General features: G+C 53.0%; 1 protein-coding gene across 1 annotated transcript in view; it reads right to left on the bottom strand.

Annotated features, from left to right (window-relative positions):
• Nucleotides 1-5,930: 5,930 nt before the first annotated feature.
• Nucleotides 5,931-20,447, bottom strand: part of NSUN2 (NOP2/Sun RNA methyltransferase 2) — a 28,336-nt gene continuing 13,819 nt past the window's right edge. Inside the window, exons 9-19 of the mRNA XM_082724134.1 lie at nt 19,716-19,846; nt 16,707-16,780; nt 15,991-16,121; nt 15,509-15,605; nt 12,587-12,771; nt 12,266-12,358; nt 11,434-11,569; nt 11,045-11,125; nt 10,729-10,867; nt 9,496-9,535; nt 5,931-6,830 (exon numbers count right to left, since the gene is read on the bottom strand). Coding sequence (XP_082580260.1) covers nt 6,479-6,830; nt 9,496-9,535; nt 10,729-10,867; nt 11,045-11,125; nt 11,434-11,569; nt 12,266-12,358; nt 12,587-12,771; nt 15,509-15,605; nt 15,991-16,121; nt 16,707-16,780; nt 19,716-19,846 — 1,459 coding nt within the window. The 3' untranslated portion in view covers nt 5,931-6,478. The remainder of the gene's footprint in view (nt 6,831-9,495; nt 9,536-10,728; nt 10,868-11,044; nt 11,126-11,433; nt 11,570-12,265; nt 12,359-12,586; nt 12,772-15,508; nt 15,606-15,990; nt 16,122-16,706; nt 16,781-19,715; nt 19,847-20,447) is intronic.

The following is a 20,447-nucleotide window of genomic DNA, read 5'->3' as shown; positions in this document are numbered from 1 at the left end:
CAACCAAACTCCACCCAGAAAAACAAACCACAGATATTTATTTTTATTTTAAAAAATGCAGACTTTCTCCAGACACCAACAACAATCAGATAAAAACTCCAATCAGAACACACATTTGCATTATTTCCCGGGTGTTAGGATACTTTCAATGTTGGGCCAATGTTTTCTGGTTTTTACAAGTTTTTTGTCCACTAGTTTAAAATAATCATCAGTATTAAAGTTTGGCTTTAAGGATGGGAGGGGCCGGCAGTGGGAGGGATGTCTGAATGGCCTCACTTCTGTCACTGACCGCACTGTCAAGATTGAGGACGTCACAGCAGCAGAGTGTGTGAGCAAAATCCACAACTTAAGCTTTAACAAACTTTACGCACATGCTCTGGTCTGTCTCTCCTGATCAAATCTTAATACCAGAAAGAACCAAGTGCGTATCAGGAAATGCCTTTTCTGAGCCTAAAAACCCAGCATCCACCTTGAAACACTGGATCTCACAGCTGCTGCCCTCAGTGCATCCCACAGTCACAAGTTCAGTTCCCAGCATTCCCCGTCATGAGACCCATCTCACAGGTGAGCAAACGGAGGCCCAGTGATGCCAAGAAACCTGCCCAGGGTCACGCAGTCAATGAGCCACTGTATCCGTCATCTGTGGCCGCCCAACAAATCGCCGGAGAACTTGGGGGCTTGACATATCTCTTGTCTCTCGGCTTCTGTGGGGCAGGAATCTGGGAGAGGCTTAGGTGGGTCTCTTGAGAGGTTCGAGTCTTCTCAAGAAGACTGTGGCCACACTTACGATGGGCACAGCACAGCATAAGAACTTGCCAAGTCGTGACGTTGTACCCCTGAAACTAATGGAAACTGTGTGTAGCCATACTCAAAAAAAGCTTTAAAAAAATGACTCAACTAGGGAAAGACCCACTTCCGAGCTCACGTACATGGCTGTTGGCGGGGTTCGCTTCCACGAGAGGTGTCGGACGAGGGGCTCAACCTCTCCCGGCTCCACCAGCGTGGCGCTCACCCCTTCAGTGACTGAGCCAGTGTGGCGGGGCGCTGGGAGCAAGTTATCACAGCAGGGCTGAGACCACTGTCCTCGGAAAGGCACCAGTATGAGGCTGGCTATTGGCTGGCGCCTGGAAACTTGGATTTGGGGAGTGCCCCCACGCCCCCCCCCCCACTGATAAGGAGGGTTCACTGTGCCTGAACTGTTGATGAGAATGATAGACTAACCACCTGCCTCCCTCGTGGAGGTCTGCGACTTCAGAAGGTGCCTGTGCGTCCTGGGCGCCGAGTCTCCTCTGAGTCCCCCCAGCACACATGTCACACACACGGCCCCATCTTGCTGAGTGAACCAGGTGCAGCCTACCCGCCTCCCCTGGGAGTGGGCTCTTGCGACCTCGAGTCTGGTCTCCGCCGGAGTCAGCCTGCACCCTTTCCCTATGCACCTGCAATCCTTCCCCGTAATCCGCCAGGGCTGGGAGTCCGACTAGCCTCGGAATCCCCCTGACAACCATCAACTTTAGGGATGGGGCCGGGACTCCTGACTCACTGACAGTTATAGCAAGACAGAATTCACCATCTCTGGTAATTTAACTGAGAATATCAATGCCTCGGGAACCCCTCCCCAGGTCCAGCCCGCAGCCACAGCCCTGGAGAGCACCACTGGTAGGGATTCAATTTTTGAATGGGTCTGACATTCAAACTCTCCATCCTGACCTTGCCTCAACCCACCTGGATCGCCTCCACCAGTAAGCAACCTGCACTGCCAATCTCTTCCGTCCCTTCCCCCAGTTACCCAGTGTACTTTTAAAAGCACGTGCTCCTCCCTGTGTACACAACCGGCAGCTGGGTAAACACATTTCTGTGTACACAACCGGCAGCTGGGTAAACACATTTCCCTGCTCCTTGCCTTCTCGCTTCCACTACGTGGCGATCCCTGGGACCAAGTCCACCAGAAGCTCCGCTGCGTGGCTCTGGCTCATCTAGCTCAGCAGAGCTCCTCGTGCACGGACCAGGGTCCTTCTGGTTTGCTGCCATCGTACTGGGTCAAAGTAATGCACATTTGTCATTCTTTCTGGAAATTTGTCTCAAAAGGCGTTTCAATGCTCAAAGGGCACAGAGGGTCCTAAGCGGAACACATTACCTCCCTTCTAGCCCACCCGCAACAAGGGCGGTCTCCTGACCCACGGGTCTACTCCAGAAGCGGCCCAGGCACATACACGCGCGTCCACCTACGGACAAGAACCTTCTTCAGCCCAGTCTGCCATCTGCAGTGCCTTCTTTCTGGAGAAGCCCCTTGCAAAAACATTGATTAAAACTGGAGGAGAGGGGCGCCTGGGTGGCTCAGTGGTTTGGGCTGCTGCCTTTGGCTCGGGTCATGATCTCAGGGTCCTGGGATCGAGCCCCGCATCGGGCTCCCTGCTCCGCAGGAAGCCTGCTTCTCTCTCTCTCTCTCTTTGCCTGCCTCTCTGCCTACTTGTGATCTCCGTCTTTCAAATAAATAAATAAAATTAAAAAAAAAAAAAAAACTGGAGGAGAAACTTCCAGTGTAATTGTTCATGTTAACAACTTCCTCTTTTTTGGTTTGTAAATGGTCTCATCAGGCTTGGTTTAGCTCATTTTCCAATTAACGGGGATTTTAAAAAAACCTTCTGCTGCCTGTGTAGCCTACACCTCCACCTAGTTGCCTTTCCCTGTTTGCTTTGATGCCTGTCTTCGATGGCAGCGGCTGTCATCAGATGTCGCTAATCCCGGCGGTGTCTGTTCCTGATTCAGCGTGGGGTGAAAGGGCACGTGGGGCGAGAAGCACCATGTCGGAGCATCTTGTCCTCTCTGAGGGGGTGCGACAGGCTCTAACTTGAGAGATGCAATACTCAGGCCACAATCTTTCAGTCTTTTCTCTAGAGCTGGGCAGGTTCCAGAAAAGTCTCCCCCAAAGATCTCCCGCTGGGAGACCGGGGTCGGGCAGCCCCACACGTTCCGGGAGCCGAGGGAAGGGAGGTGAGCGGACAGCCGCTAACCCCCTGCCCTCCACTGTGTCCGGAACCCCCAGGCCAGCAGTGAACCACCTGCTCTGTGAACCCAGCCGTGTCTGACACTCAAGAATTCTGTGGGGCACAAGGACAGCTTCTCAGCTGTTCCCACCGCGGGATGAAGCTTTGCTCTCTTGCTTCCCTACCGGCGCCCTTCCATTTGCTTCCCGGCTTCCCGGACTGGGCTGCGCCCACACTCCCCTTCACCGTCCAAGTTGTGCGACTGCAGTGTCACTCGGGTTTGGGAGGCAGTAAAATTCTACGTGTGGATTCAATTCTTATCCTAACCCAGGCCAACCCTCATTATCCTCTGCTTTGGTAAAAGTTCAAGTTTACATTTGACAAAAGAGCTTAGAGATTTTAAGTAGCCTTAATTTAAAAAAAGAAAAGAAATAAAATGAAAAGAGACATCTACTTAAATACGATCTTTATCCCTCTGTAGCCTCATTCATTTGTGGCCAATTTGGAAAGCTGCTAAAACCTTGAAAGCAGATCACGTCAGCGCAGCTGCAGGGCCCGTCCGTGACAAGGGATCACTCTGGGCCGGGAACCCCCAGATAAAACTGAGCCGTAAAAAACTGGGCTCCTGACTTTGTCACTTACTCTGTGACAGATTGTCCCTGGATTTTCTTATCTGTGTACAGGATGGCAACACCCCTCCGTCCGCCTCTGAGGTTGCTGGGCTAAATGAGTCATAGGTCATCAGCGGACCGCCTCAGGCCTCCACAGTCACCAGCCGTCACCCCCTATCTCAACGGATCTGGGTCCTTAAAATGTGTTTGGCCAGCTGGCGCCACGTGCCGCTGTCTGCAGGGGCCCCGGAGAGACACTCCAGGAAGACACTCCAGGTTTCCTGCTGCTTGGCCACGGTGCCCTGGAGCCTTGAGGTGCGCACGCCTGTGGCTTCCCCGAGCCTGGCTCCCGCAGTGCACAGCGTGCAGCCGCTGTCCCCAGAGCCACCATGCTCTCTAGCAAGACGCCTCCGTCGAAAAGGATTTCCCTAGCAGCCTAGATGGCAAATTTCTAGCAAATTCGTCTGATAAAACAGCGGCAGCAACTTCTCCACCATCAAGCCCTCCCAACAAGCCCCGGGAGGGCGGCAGGCTCGACAGGCGCGGTCTCCCTTGGCGCAACAGCTGCTCCGCCATCGGTCCTCTACTGCTCGGCATCCGCTTTTTACCAGCCAACCCCTCAACACTCCAACCCATCCGTTAGCAGCGCTAGTGAATCTTCCCTGTGTGAACCACTGTGGCTCTTCCCAAAAGCAGACCATTTAGATTGTATCTGTGACAGCCAGGCACTGTCCTGTCGGATGGCTGTCACCACGTAGGCCTCCGTTTGCATATATGACAAAGAGTGAAGAGATCTGTGTCTATTGTCCCAGGGAGGCCACGGCCATCAGGAGGCGGTGCGGACGTAGCGGGCCTCCCACCTTGGCTCTGTCCCGCAGTATCTGGTCGACGATGCAAGCACGTCTATGGGGTAGAACGGCCCTGAGCGACTGGAAAGCACCTCGACCAGACATGCGTTAGCCACCTTAACCGCAAAGAAAACCCTAGTGGTTCTAATCTTTCGTTTGAGGACCACTTGGTAGATGAGCTAGTTTCTCAAACCGGGGTTCCTGGACCTGGCCACAGCACAACCACAACGGAGTCTAGACTCCACACAGCCACACGCAGGAGAATCTCTACGAAGTAGGGCCAGAGCGCCCCGGAGCTCTGGGGGGGTAACTGCAGGAGGGCGCGGAGACTGCCCATCCCTTTAGTGGGGCTGAAGGCCATGCGGGCTCTGACCAGTCATGGTCTCCCAGGAAGCAGGTGAAGGATGGTCAAGTATGGCCCTGCCAGAGCCGTGGGGCGCGGGAGGGTCTGGACCTGCATTCCACAGCCAGCCAAACGGGGGAACAGATACGTCCAAGGCCAAACAGATACATCAATGCAGTGGGGAAAATCGGGGCCATCGGCTTGAGAAGGGAGTGACCCGTACAGATGGAGAAGTGACAGCAGAACCCACGGCACGGGCCGGAATCAGCTGTCTGGCTGTGACGGGGTTTAGACGACAAACTAACAGGCATGTGTTTCTATGTTGGCTGTGTGTGTGCTCAGAGACACTTAATTCCCAGCTCTGTCTGGTCTGTAAGAAATGACACCTCATGGCAATGAACACACCTAACTCCAGATCTGAGTTTCTAACCACCAGCCTCCATGAAAGGGAACTGGAGCTCCAGGGGCCCAGCTTCCTCCCAAGTGTTTCAGAGAGCTAGGGTACGGACACAACATGACTGGCAGCAACTGGGGCACGGGGGCCGGCAGCGGGCGACGGGGACACACAGGTTCACCACGCCACTCTCTCCTGACGACGCTGAAACTGGCTTTGATGCTGAGCTGCATCCCTGGCCCCTGGGACCCTGCCTGGCACCCAGCAAGGACACTGCCCTGCGGCCCCTGCCTGATGAGCATCCCCTCCGGGGCCCCCACCACGGTGCCTGAGGGAGCCCCGCTAGGGCTGCGAACACTTCTCACCCGGCCCGTCAGGCCTGCACCCACCGACCCTCCTGCCCACAGAGCGCGCGTCCCCCCTGACCCTCCCGGCAGCAGGGGCGTGAGCGCTGCCATCTGCGGAACAACAGGGCAGCCCAGGAGAAGGGCTTCACGTCCCGCCTACTCCCCCGAGAGCAACCTTTACATGAACACTCCTCTTAGGAGCCGCGAATGCTGGGAAACGAACGTTTCCATTTGCCAAAAATAAGTTTGTTCTTCCCCCCTCACAGAGAGAAAACACACACACACGTCATCATTAATAATTTATTTCACTGTTCCAAGGATTCCAACCCCATTTAAAAACAGAATCGCAAAGCACTCCATTCAATAAAAGGACACAAAACCTCATAGTATCACAAGACAGCTCTTACTCTGAGAAAAAAGAGTTTATTTTACTTTTTGTTACAAAGGCACAGAAGCCATCTGAGACCTCAGATGCTAATCCACCGCGTGTTAATGTCGCACCACTAATGTGCAACTTCACACAATTGTTAACGTTCACGGGATGTCTTCCAATGGCCCACAGTGAGTTATAGATTCTCTCTATAAATAATAATTAAAAGAAACACCAGACCACAGACCAATAAAGGCATAACAAAAGGAACCTGAACATTCCCGCAAGGGCAGTTTTGCTTCCTAAGAGTAAGACTAACGGCAACAGTGACCGGCTGGCCACAGACACAACGGACCCAGTTTTGCAAAAGAAACAGTAAAATGAGCAACTTCTAACAAAGCTAAAAAAATATATGAAAGCAGTACTGAGATCATTTGCGACTCTTCCACCATTCCGTCCATCTCCAGCCTTCAAGATCCTGTACTTTACAAGTCAGAAGTTCTGGGTCTGGCCTGGGACACCACAGAGGACCCCTGGGCTGCCCACACAGACAGTCCCGGGGCCTCCTCGCAGGGACCTCCTCACCGGGGCAGGGCGGCCTCCCTGGGGGCAGGGCCTGAGGGATCCGAGGCGGGGTCCGCGCTGGCGTCCTCGCTGGCGTCCTCACTGGTGTCCGCGCTGGCGTCCGCGCTGGCACCTGCGCTGGTGGCCTGCTCCGCTGCGTGCTGGGCACTCACCTCATCCTCCGCCAGCCCAGAGCGGTCGGCGCTCTCCTGAGCCACGACAGTCCCTTCCTTCTTCTTTTCTGCCAACCCCTCCAGCCCCATCATCCTGAGATAATGAAGCCGTTCGTTCTTCGGCACAAAAGTCCGAATGGAGGCCTTTCCCCGCCATCCACATAACACAATAGGACACTGAAGGGTGTCTGGTTTCCTACAAAAAAGTGGTTGTGTGTGAATATCAAGTGCCCTCCTAGCCAATGAAGGATTAAAAAGGCGACCTTCCAAAAGCAGTATGCCCAGAGCACTGGGGGCCATCTCGCTCTGTGATCCTAGGGAGTTTCCTCAAATGAAGACTGGTTCCTGCATCAAGTCCTAAATATTCTCAACATGCTCATGTTGGCCAGTTTTTCTTTCTAAAAGCTCCTGATGGAATAACCCCCACATTCAGGGTTCATACACACTTTTCAGCGTGAGAATTTCCAAACACCTCCATCTTCTCCAAGGCGAAGACCCAGCTGGGAGGCCTCAGCTCTGCAGAGCCGTCCGGGAGCCAGACCGCCCACGCTGTCCACACTCCATGCTTCCGTGCCTTCCGAGTGGGCAACCCCAACTCCTCTCGGTCACCCACCCACATGACAAGACAAGCCCTGGCACACCGTGCTCACCCGTTTCCAGCATGCAGTGTTACTGGGGCCCAAAGCACCCCTACCTCCCTGAGTCTGCTCAATCCTACCACACAGACATGCCCACCTGCTCACCAGCGACTTTAAGTCCCGGTCCCTTGGATGAGACGCCAGTTACCGTGTAACTCACATGCCCCCTCCCCAGGACCATGCAAATCATCGTTTCCCTTCAGGAGTGACTCCACTCTAGCATTCTGGCCCCTAGAGCCCCGTCCAATTAACTCTACGTCCCATTCTATGCCACTCAATGCCAGGCATCAGGGTCACTGGCAGAGGAAGGAACTAACACAGGAGGGTACCCATCAGATTTAAAGAAAACATACCCAGCAAAAAAGAAGGGGTTGAACCAATGAGAGAAATAAACCATGACACAAAGGGAAAAACCTCAGTACCTTTCCATAGTCCCTGGGTAGAGCCTGGATGGTACACTGAGAAGACACAATGACAGGAAAAGACAAGAGTCCTCACCACCCAACCCTTGCTGTCGCTCGATCTCAGGGCTCTGGCACCTGCCTGTGCCCATGAGCACCCACCTGCTCACAGAACTAGGGACAGTGGAAAAGCACACGGTATCCAGACCTTCCAAACCCCACTTCTGGGTCCCGATCTAAATGCTTCTGCGACACCACCCCTCATTCCCGGCAACCCACAGCGTGTTTTCCTTTTCTTGGGTTTTCCACGTGTATAGAAGCAGGCTGAGGGCTCCCCCACTTAGACCTCCTCTGACCCAGCCACTGGCCCAGGAAAGCCCCATTCACTGTCGCCCCCACAGATGCCTGGCAGGCACAGTCCACGCCAGCTCCCCCGGCTCAGATACGGGCCCATCTCCCCGGCGCTTCTCTGCGTTCTCTCTCCTGCCTGTCCCCCCTTAGCTGCTCCCATCTCGCAGATCTGGACCCCAATACTGGCACAAGAGCCTACAAACCCTGCTTCCCATCTGCACCGCCCTCGGGAGCTCTGGCATCAAGGCCGCGGCTGACGCAGCACTGACACACTCGGGGACGCTGACGACCCACACTGGCAATGACCTCCCCTCAATCCCCAACACTTCCGCAGAGCAGCCTGCCCGTCTCCTACGGTCTAGTGCTGCATTTTCAAATTCAGTATATCGGTTCTCCCCCACTCTTCCCTTCACTGGAGGACACCAGTGCAGCTCAAACCCAGAAGCCGACCCGGAGCTCTCCTGCACGTCTGCACTCACAGCCCCCCGGTCTGCGTGACCTGCAAACGCAGCCCCGCAGGCCCCCACGTGCACCTCTCTCTCCAACACTTGGCCCCTGGCACCTGCCTCCCACCTCCCATGCCGCCCCCTCTTGCTGTGCACCTTGCCTCCCACAAGCACACTCAGGGCCACACCCGGGCTCCTGTCTTCACTGCAGCTGCAGGCCGTGCAGACCATGCAGGGCGCTTGGGCCTGCCCTCCTCTGCCAGCTCTACCCCGGCTGCCTTCGAGCTCATTCCTTCCTCAGGCTGGCGCTTCTCTGCTTCCTTTTTGCCATTCGGAGTCTGGCCAACCACCACCTCCCACAGAACCGCCCACAGCTCCACCTAAACTCTCCCCCAAATCCCTCTCCGGCCCTGTGCCCCATTTTCCTTCCTCCCCTTGGAAGTGGTATTTTACTTTACAAAGAGGTGGCTGTGACACATGAGCCGTCCTGGGTGCAAGCCCTGCCTCTGGCACTCCCTAGCTGGGGCGTGCTGGGCGTGCGGCCCGAGCTCTTCGCCCCGCTCTGCATAGCGTTGACCCTCGGCGCCTACTCCCCGCAGACTCCTGAGGGCTGCATGGGCACTTGTGAGCACCATGGACGGCGGTCGGGCAGAAGGGAACCCCCACACCCCACTTTGGAACAACACTGCCCAACGCATGCATAATCGGGAACCCATAGACCAGGGCTAAACCCATGGCAGAGACAGAAAGCCTTGACCTCTCTCAACTGTTCAACTCTTCCATTCATTCTGTTTAAGACAGAAATCAGAAGCAGATTTCTCAGCCACAGAGAAGTACTGCACATTCTATTACCTCAGTGAAAATACGTTTGGTCTGAAGGGAATGTCCTAGAAGAAAGTACTCTGGTGAAGATAATACAGCTACGTTCGTCCTAGAATTTCTACAACACTACTTTTAAGACAATGTTTGTCAAAGGCTCCCACGACCAACCCCAGCTCCCCCCCGGCCGGGGTGCCCACACTTACGCAGGGTCTGGCTCGTACTTCAGGACAATGCTCCCCTTGGCTGGAAGAGAAACAGACACGTGTTGGCAAAGCCTGCCGGTCATCGCTGCTGCTCACGTGTCCAGCATTGTGGAGAAAGAAGCAAATAACCTGCAGAGTCTCCATGGAGAAGAGCATTTTCTTTCTAAAAACAGAACCACCAGCGAGTGGGGCGGTCCCGGCCACGTGGCGGGACTGCGTGAGACCGCTCGGGGGTGTCGCTGGAGCGGCTCAGAAAGTCCCTCCCAGCAGTGGGGAGAGGGAATGAACTACTCGTTAATTCTCAAAACTGAAGATTAAACAAACAGTTGCTCCAACTTCCAGAAACAGCATGAAATACACATAAAAACTCACAAAAATTATACCACAATCATCTCAATGTGGGATTAAGACAAAGAAGAAGCCAAGTGCAAACTAATCTCCACTTTAAATGCAGCTCCTGCCTGAGCCACCAGGAGCCAGATCCCACTCAGCCTGTTTTGTATCCTTCGGTTTCAGGATAAAATGTACGACCCTGTAATTGCAGTAACTTGATTTGTGCAGTTTTTGGACCAGCTGAGTCAGAAATAGTGAATAAAGTTATAAAAAATAAACAAGAATTAAAAAAAACAAAATTAGAATTCTTGGTGAAATTACTTTTGTTCTTAGGTAAAAATATCACTAGAATAACTTGAAGTTTATAAAACGTGTAAACAAAAACGTGACCAAGGATCTATTTTGGGGGCTGGCCAGGCTGCGGCAGGAGCTGGCAACACTCGCATCCGGCTTCAACTCAGCGGATGAAACGCCAAATGAAGAGGACGCCTGCGTCAGTCAGTGTCCTGCACCTCGTGACGGGATGCAGACGAGCCCGAGCACCGGGACATGCCCTGCATCCCTGCGGGGACCTGCCCTGGCTGTCCCCTTGGCTGCAGGCACTCGAGGCTCTGGCTCACGGGACGGCCAGGGCTTAACATCTGCAGACACCTATAGGCTGGTGGGCGGCACAGCCCTCCACCGTGGCCTGGGGAAGGAGGGCAACCCGTGGGGTGCCTCTGTGCCTGGGTACACTCTGATGTCTCCGCAAGGCCCTCTGAAAGCTGACAAGGCTCAGCAGAAAGCAAGCCACAACATACTAAAATCTAAGACTGAGAGACTCTGAGAAGCCTGCACACCCACGGTCTTCGTTGGCTTTACGAGGACAAGTCATGCCCCTATGCAAATCCAACGGCTTACCCAAGTCCTTGGCTTGGCTGTAGGTCTCACTGCTAAGTTTTCTAAAAAATGGATTTTCCTGGGTTAATAGAATTTTGACATCTTCTATGGATACAGTGATAATTCTTGAATTAATAAATGGATACAGCGTGTATATTCCCTGTGTGGATAAAGAGAGGCCACCATTATGAGTGAGAACCATCACCCACTGTCCCCGAGGCCTTGGCACACACCTCATCCAGCCCCCACCTCCCCGCGGGCACCAGCCCAGCTGCACGGCACCCACGCCCACGGATCCACCTCCGGCTGCTGCTACCAAGTCCGTGTCCCAAATTACCTCCTGTGCCAACCGAAAAGCGCAATCAAACTCTTCACCACTGTTATTCCGACACCACACTTTTATCCCCGTGTTTATAACCTGCACGTAAGACAGTAAGAGGACACACACATATAAATAAAAGCTGAATAATCAATTAAAATAAGCCCTTCTTACCAAGGAGGCACAGCTGTGAGCCGGGAAGGGAAGTAAAAGAACACGGAAAACTTCAGAAGTCTGACCAAAGCAGGGGTTCCCACAGCCTCACTGATGCTCTCAGCTGAGGCGGGCCTAGCGCAGCCGAAAAGGATGAACGCATGACAGGCATCCGACCAGGAGAGCTGGGGTACCCTGCCCGCTCCGAACTCAGAGCCGGCACCCGGGCCTGCCCGTGCCCCCACCGCGCACACCTTCATCCGCTCGCTGTTGTTCACCAGCACGTTCCTCAACTCCTTGGAGACCATGTAGAGCTGCCTCTTCTTCCCTTCCGTAGTCCTAGTCAACAAATTCATCTTTGGGAATGAAGGATCCAACGCATAAAACTTCCTACGAACGAGACAGAGCTGTTTGTGAGTTTGGTTCACACATGACAGGCACCCCCCACCCCACCCCCCCGCACGGACTCTCCCCGGACAGGGCTCGGCGTCTCATCTGTGGCTCAGGGCGCTCGCGCTCTGCCGCACACGCCCACCGTCCACACTTGATCGAGTTCCCCGGGAACAACTGGAGTGGGAAACTTTACGGACAAGTATGCCTCCGCTCTCTCACCTGTTACTCTGGTGACCTGACAACCCCCTGCCCACTGAGACAGGTAACGAGCCACAGGGCAGCACACGTACCACTGTGGCAACTGGGTACTGAAACTTAGCAAGCAGGAAGAAATAAGCTGGAGCCTGTTAACTTAAGCACCTTTTCCCTCTGCTCCAGCTGGGGAGCAGTTTCCAGCTGGGGTCCCCAACCTCCCACCGAGACCCACTCTCCAAGTCCCACACAGGACCTGGGCAGGTGGCTGTGGCCATGGGTCTACAAGCTCCGCCGGGAAATGACATTCGGGGGCCACCGTCGAGCTCCCCACCACTACCCCAACCCAACCCCGAGCACCTTACAGACTCCAGCAGCTCACCATACACTCCGAAGTGTCACCCAGCTCTACCAAGCGACACGCAACTAAATAACTACACAAGGTCAAATGCTACCAGGTACCCAAACTTTAACAATTCAGGACGATGAATTAATCCTTACTGGATAGGTGGAAATAATGGATCATCTTCAGGAATAAATACAAACGGATCTTCTTTAAATCCAAACAACTTCATTTTCTTAGATGGAGGAGGACTGAGGAGGGAATCAGGACGAGAAACATGCACTGTAATCGGTCCTAAGGCAACAAGCCAGCAGCACACTCCCCCTGCTGCCAGCCCTGCTGCTCAGCCCCCCGCGGCCCATGCTCTCCACACGCATCCGACCCCGCGACACACAGAGGCACCGCCTGCTGCAGGACGCCCCCGTTCCGGCAAGCTAGGGGCTGGAAGACACAAGGGAGCACAGAGCCCCTTCTCTTACCCGCACACTCCGTCCTTCCTGCTGCTGCTGTTCTCTGCGTGCTCAGATCTTTCTGTGACGTCTGTGTCATCCATCCCACTGGCAGCTTTACTCTCCGGCGCGGCGGGGTCCACAGCTGCTCCTTCCGCGGGGTGTGCGGGGCTGGACCGCACAGGCTCTCTGGGCTCCACCAGCTCACCCTGGATCTGCAACAGGGGACAAGTGCGTCTACACTCCAAGCACAACCCACTTCACACTGCTGCAAAAAAATGAACACTCACTACACAAAACCCATCCTATTTCTCTATGGCATTTCACACATCGATGCTACAGAATGTTCTGGAAATATCTTAAGTCTGTTTGCTGTTATGTGCAGAAGTCGTCGGCATGGTTTCTACCTTCCTTCCATAAACAGCACATGAGGCCATTTCCCAGTACAGGCCGAGGACACAGCCGGTTCAGCTCCACTCAGAGCCGTGAGCACGCACTTGCCCTGCGTGGCAGCAGGCGGGGCTGGCACACGGGTGTGCATAACTGCAGCCTGCGATGGCCCATGCCGCCACCCGGGTACAGGCCCCCAGGAACGGGACGCAGGCACGACGCACCCCAGGGAACACAGGGAACTAACTTTGGAACCGGGGCCATAGGATCACTCTGGCTGGCAGAGAGCGCCAAACGGCTGACTTACTGAAACTGCTTCAGATGCACTTTATACAAGATACTATACAAAAACTTATTTAAAACGACATGTCCTAACAAGTCACAGGGTTGGTGCAATTAGGACACTTAGGCAAGAACAGTGAAACACGCTCCCCAAGGTCACAAAGCCCAAAGGCAGATGAGCTGCTGGGATCCCACACTATGCAAAACTGCCTCCCAGAAAATACCTTTTATTTTTAAGGGAAAATACAAAACAATCACCCAATCACCCTGCCCGCCCCCTCAGATCCTAGAAATGCTACTCCCGGTTCCTCCCAGTGCAGCTCCAGTGCAAACCCCCCCCCAACCCCGGCGCCCTCTGGGCCAGCTCTGTGCCTGCGGGCCCCCTCACTTCTACGTGGGGACACACGCCTCAGTCAGCCGTGCAGCCCAGGAGCACGGAGCCATGCCCGCATGCAGAGCAGGCGACCCACACCCAGTCCCTCCGGGGAGGAACGAGGAGCCGGAGCAGCAACAGGAAAGGCGAGGCTGATCATCATGGAAAAAGCACGTGACAGCAAGCCCTTCTCCATAGCCACACGCGCACCAAAGCAGGGAGCGGGCAGCCTCTGGGAACAGTTGACGCTCGTCCTTGCAGGCGGTCCCGTGACAGACATGTCCGCGCAGCCTATGGTGCGCACACACAATCGGCTCCACCCCCGTGCCACGTGGTGCTGGAGCAACGCCCAGGGTGAGCTTTTTCACCGCTGCCACAGGACCAGCGCAAGGAAGAGTGATCTCGGCTGTGCCCTCACGTGGCTTCAAACACTCAGTGAGAGACACAGAAGATGACCTACTAGCAACTTGCACGGAGACCACACAGTAAACTTTTATGTATATTGGGACAAACCAGTTATTGAAATGAATTTCGCTTGTTTCCTTGTGCTTTTTTTTCATTTTTACTTTTTAAAGATTTATTTATCTCAGACGGTGATAACACGTGAGCACGGAGCGGTAGGGAGAGGCAGAAGAAGCAGATCCCCGCTGAGCAGGGAGCTCGGCGTGGGGCTCAATCCCAGGACCCTGGGATCATGAGCCGAAGGCAGACACTTAACCATCTGAGCTACCCAGGCACCCCCTGTGTGCACTTTCAAAAAGTGACCACGGCAGTGACACACGGAGCTGACACACGTCAGTGACAGTGCTGCTTGGAGCTCCCGACCCAGGAGTCCGGGGCCAAGGAGCAGCCAAACGACCACACACAGCGGAACCCTCTCCAGCCTCCCACAACCAGCACGGTGCCTGCGCGGACGGGCCGGGTCCACTCCTGGGCCGCTGTGAGGCCAGACATGGACACGTTCATGTGGGTTGGCCAGATCCCAGGAACACTTTCCTTTCTGCCTCTCCAAAGTCTAAGCATTCTTTGTGCTCCTTTGTAAGCATTCATCTGAAAGAAATACTGACCTGCAGACTGTGATCCCAGCCATGTTCTGACATTATGGAAAGGCTGAGGTACGAACTAGAGAAATAAATGTCCTGCTGATAATGAGGAGGCCGGCAGACATTACATGGGAAGGCTCAAAGGCTGCCCTCCTACCTACCCTCCCTGCTCCAGGGCCTCCTACAACAACCCATCAGGACGGCTCGGGTCTTCTCTGCCTCCTTTTCAGCCAGGCCTGGACAAAGTCCCTGTCACTATCCCTCACGACCAAAGGGAAGACAGGCTGGCCTCAGGCTGGCGGAGTTCTGTCCATCTGCAATGGGCTCAAGTGAGCCCCAGGGCACAGAGCACAGAAGCCAGCATGGGGGCTCTGACTCTGGGCCACAGGGCCGTCATTATGTCTTTTCAATTTTTATTAAAGAACTGGACTTGAGATGCAGAAGGAAAGTGATCCCCCAAGTCTGCCTTTTTCATGGATCTATCCTTTTTTTTTTTTTCTTTTAAAGACTTTATCTGAGAGAGAGAGAGAGCATGAAAGGGGCGAGGGGCAGAGGGAGAAGCCGGCTCCCTGCTGAACAGAGGGCCTGATGCGGGACTTGATCCCGGGACTCCAGGATCATGACCTGAGCCGAAGGCAGTTGCTTAACCAACTGAGCCACCCAGGTGCCCTGGATCTATCCCTTTAAGACATTGCAGCTTTTTGGAAAACTCAAAATTTAAATGAATCCCTGCCCCCACCACACCCACTCATGCTCAGCTGCTCTCCACCCCTCAAAAACGGTTCCTCCAACTTCTGCCAGTGTCTGCCTCGAAGGCACAGAAAGCTTATGTGATAATGCTGCGTTATTTCAGAAGATGCTCACCTTTGGAGGACGTTTATTCCACGGCATTGAAGACTTCTTCACTAACACTGCCACAAAGAACCCTCCGGTATTCTGATGATGTGGTAATATCCTAAGACTGAGGGAAAAAAAAAACCCGCAATGCACACGTTTTAACTGATTCAAAATACATCCTTTTAATACTAATTAAAACAAAAACTGGCAAGACGACCTTTGACAGAGACATCCTGTCTTCTGGTCAGTACTCAGGGAGCCCTCACGGGACGGCCGGCACATGCTGTGCACACAGTCAAGGGAGCACGCAAAGTTCAAACCTTTAGATCCTCCCCACCTGCCGTATTTACGAACACTCAGTGCCAGCAGCGAACAGGAAATGTGAACTTCTTTCTTTCTGGCAAGTTCGCACACCTGAAGTCAGCCACACCCACGGCCCAGGCCTTGCAGGAACGCTGAAGATCCCCTCCCCCCGCCTTCCCAAACCTCTTCAAGCCCTACAGACTCACCAACGCTCGAGGTGCATCGCCTGTAACTTCTCTGGGTCCTTTGGTGGGAACATGGTGGGCCGGATCTGGGTGTGTCTGCTGTGAGGCACCTCTTCCCACTCCGAAAACCACTGTCCGTCTTTCGTCATGACCTGGAAGAGGAGAGGGCAGAACTCCACATCACCACACGCTCGAAGAAGAAAATCCCAGATAAAGGCTCTCAGATGTGGTAAACGCCAACTCTCACTGCTCTCCAAAGCTGAGACTGTGTGGGGAGCGAGAAGTGAGAGGATCCTGTATTCTAACAAACAGAGCAGTCATTTTGGAAAAGAGCATTTTCCATATAGGATTTTTTTTAAAAAACAAGTCTCAGGTTTTTGCTGGTTTAAAACTGAAAAGTAAATTGTTTCATATTGGAAATGAAACTTGAATCCCAGCCAGTAATAAAAAAAACAGCACAGCTATACTTATAAGGATGAAAATACACAAAGCTAACTTCTAATTGCAAAATAAAGGCAGGGAAGCTTTCCTAAACCAGAGAAAAATATCTGTGGAATCGTACCATTTGTCATTCAACAGAATTCTGAAATTAACTCTAAGCCAAGCTGATGGCACAACCAGCAGTAGGATTTACTGACATTACCCCAAAGCGGGGGTGCTTTAAAATGTTCACGACTCGGACAAGCCTGGCCAGCTGTTCCTGCTCTTACGAGCCAGAGTCCTCCCAGAAAGATTACCTTCCAATGTGCAATTCCAGGCATCCATTTCAGTCCCGGCAACTCAGAAGACACATCAGCAAGCTCCAAAGCACCTACGGACCAAAAAAAAAAAAAAGTCCACATTTTGCCCAATGCAGAATTCCAGATGCAGAAGCTCATACACCATATAGCTTGATTTCTACTAAATGCCCAGGGAGAGCACTTCCATACAACAGAAAGCGGGCCCGGCTCCTGGGGCAGGGACGGAACAGGCCAGAGCACACACAGCTGCTTCGTGGGGGGTCAGAACCGGTCTACGCCGGGGCCAGGGGGGGACGGCTGTGCACAGACACTCCATAAAGGTCACTAGTCATACTCTTAAAACAAGTGACACTGTGGCACGTGAGTTACTGCCAGTGAAGCCACAGAGCCACATAGCAGCTGTGGAGTCCCACGGCCTGCGGCATACCCGACATGAGCCCCGCAGCAGTGGCACACGCACCCCCGCCGCCGCCCCCGCCCCCCACCCCGTGAACATATCACAAGGCCAAGAGGATCTGAGCGTTCCACCCACTCCTGGCTTCTAGATACACACCAGTTAGAGGACGTGGGTCTTCATGCTTTCCCATCTAGTAAACAGCCAAACAGTAACATTTATAGTGAACTGAAAATCTGTAAACCTTCTGTTCCAGGTTCAAGTTAAGTTGAACAGGATAGGACAACAGTCCAGCTTTAAAAACACGCATCCACCATAACAACATCATGAGAGGCTACAAGATGGGGCCACAGTGGGATCCTCCACACATGCCTCCAGCTGCCGATCAGAGACTGGACAGCCTCACGGAAGAGGAAAATACAACAAAGCCCCACGGAAGCTACCAGACGCTCAGACAAATATAAAAACAACGCAAGAGAGCCCTCAAGGCAGAAGCGTCCTCCTAAGAAATCTTTGACAAAAGCATCGTGCGGACTTGCACTACTCTACCTGAACTGCCTTCCTTCTAAAAGCAAACACTAATAGCGCCAGTTTGCAGAAGCTGGCTTTGTCCCGCACCCCCTGCCCAGGCAGGGCTCAGCAGTGACGGACTCCCGACCAGCGTGGGGGTCAGGAGATGCAACGCTGGCCCAGCGTGTGCAGACCGAACGCTCATCAGCCGCCCCGCCTGCAGCCAGGTCTGAGCTCCTTCAGGCAGGGACCTCGCTGCTCCCAGAGCCTCAGTCACCGTCAAGTGCAAGGTTCAGCAAAGGACTACTCTGCCATGAAGCCCTGCTGACATGTGAAGCCTCTGAGAGACGAAGATGGAGACCTGTGGCCTGATGGCTGTCACAGCAAACCCAGAGTGGAACCCCACCAGCCCAGTAAGAAAATGATGCAGCACAGGACACCTGCGGTTTCAGTCACCTTTCAATGCCATCCGCCTTCTCCTCAGATGCCTCTGAAATGAAGTCCCACCACAAACACAGAGACTATGACCCTGCAAAGAACACCATTTAGAAATCACACCTTTACACAGGCCAACTTAAGCATAGCCAAACAAAATAAACACAACGTACTCAATACCGATCTCAAGGACTCCGAGTGGGAACAACTAGAGAGCAAACTACACAGCACAGGTCAGTCAGCACTGCAAAGGAGGTAACTGGAAGCTGGAACAGCTGGGGACACTGGTCTCGGTGCTTACGGTCCAGCTTCCTTCATACACACGTGTGTAGCGAATGTGGAAACATTCTACTCTGGAATCCTAGTTTGAAATCCATCATTATTGGCTTTAAGGAGAGTGTGATGGGAAAAGTTAACATGTCAGTGAAAATTTACATAAGAAGAAATAATTTACATCAAACCATTATGGAAACAGTCATTGAAAAACACTTCATACCATCTGTGCAGTTTCCCAAACGAAACCATGCACTAGGACGTCCCACCCACTAGGACGGCTACTCTCAAGAAAGCAGAAGGTAACAAGGGCCCCGCCGGCAAGGAAGGGCAGAAGTGGGAACCCCTGGGTTCTGGCAATGTAAAATGGGGGAACCTCAAAGATGAAACAGAATTATCGTATCACTGACAATTCCACAAGATATACACCCCAAAACCTGAAAGCAGGGTCCTCAAGAGCTACCTCTGCAGCCACAGTCATTGCAGCACGGGTCACAAGAACTAAAACGGGGAACACCTCAAGTGTCCACGGAGAGAAGAGTGGGGAGACAGAATGTGGCTCATGCGCACAGCCGGCGTTTTCAGCCCTTAGGGCTGGAGGAAGGAGACCCTGAACCCCGTGACAACACAGAGGAAACGTCAGGACAGGATGCTGGAATAAGCCAGTCAACAAAAAGACACCCACGCTCTGATTCCACCTGTAGGGTCCCGAGAGTGATCAAACTCCAGAGACAGCAAAGAGGACAATGGGGGGGGGGCGCCTGGGTGGCTCAGTGGGTTAAGCCTCTGCCTTCGGCTCAGGTCATGATCTCAGGGTCCTGGGATCGAGCCCCGCATCAGGCTCTCTGCTCAACAGGGAACCTGCTTCCTCCTCTCTCTCTGCCTGCCTCTCTGCCTACTTGTGATCTCTCTGTGTGTCAAATAAACAAAATCTTAAAAAATAAGTAAGTAATAAATTAATTTAAAAAAAGAAAAAGAGGACAATGGGGTGGGAAAACAGGGAGTTGTGATGGGTCCATAATTTCAGCTTGGCAAGATAAAGCGCTCGAGATTGGCCACACAACAAGTGAGTGTTCTCAACACTCCCAAAATGCACATTTGAGAATAGTTGAAACAACGGTAAACTTCAAGTTACAAGTGTTTTATAACTAAGATTTTTTTCAAAAAAACCACTGTGGTAAGGACTAACCAAATCTTTCAAACCTAAGAGATACCAAGGAGGCAATCCTTGTAATTCATCGACTAGGAGAAACCCGCTGTACAAGCACGCTGTAAGCAAGGGCAGCTCACTTCAGGGCTTCCGGGCTAATCACACTAGCAAGTGCCCAGAAAAGGTCTACGTGCATATACACTGCAGCAGTAAACGACGTGTTTAACGTGTCCCACACGCTTACCTTCACTTTTTTCCAGCAAAGAGGCTATGACAGCTTCGTCCTCAATGGGGTTGAGGGAACACGTGGAATACACCATCCTACCGCCTTCCACCAGCTGCTCTGCACCCCGCGTCGCGATCCGCAGCTGTAAGCTAAGGGTCAGACACTTGGTCACCCCAAAACTAAACACACCCACGCAGCACACACACCACCCGTTCTGCCACGCTTACTGCAAGCTCTTACGACATGCTTAAAATAAAATACAAAATCAACAACTCTCACAAAAACAACTCAAGGTCTTCAGTGATGTTACAATAAAGCCATACGAGGTGTCTCATATCGACCAAAACGTCGATGTAAACAACACATTTACTGTTCTACGTCCTTCCCAACAAGCCGGCAAGCAAAGCACAAAGCCGACTGAAGTCAACGTATTATGTAAGTCTCACCATGAAAAAGCCCCCACACCTGTACACATATTTGACTTTTCATTCTATAAACAACTTAGGTCCCTTCGTACATTCTAATCCTAGTATCTAACTCACAAACAGTTAAAAAGTATTTAACGGAAAAACAAAATCTGCCGCTGCAGTTGTTTATGGTGAATATTCATGAGTACAGTATAGACCACCCACAATTCTGTAATGCCTAACACTAATGTCAAATGAAAAAATCCACAGCTGTGTACCCCACACACTCGAGACTGGTGTGCTACCGTCCCGATGCACAGAAACCTACCCACGGCGCCCCAGA

Source organism: Mustela nivalis, assembly GCF_964662115.1.
Source record: "Mustela nivalis genome assembly, chromosome: 3".
Taxonomy (NCBI): domain Eukaryota; kingdom Metazoa; phylum Chordata; class Mammalia; order Carnivora; family Mustelidae; genus Mustela; species Mustela nivalis.
Note: the sequence above shows the minus strand (reverse complement) of the source record. Positions and strands in the feature narration are given on the sequence as shown.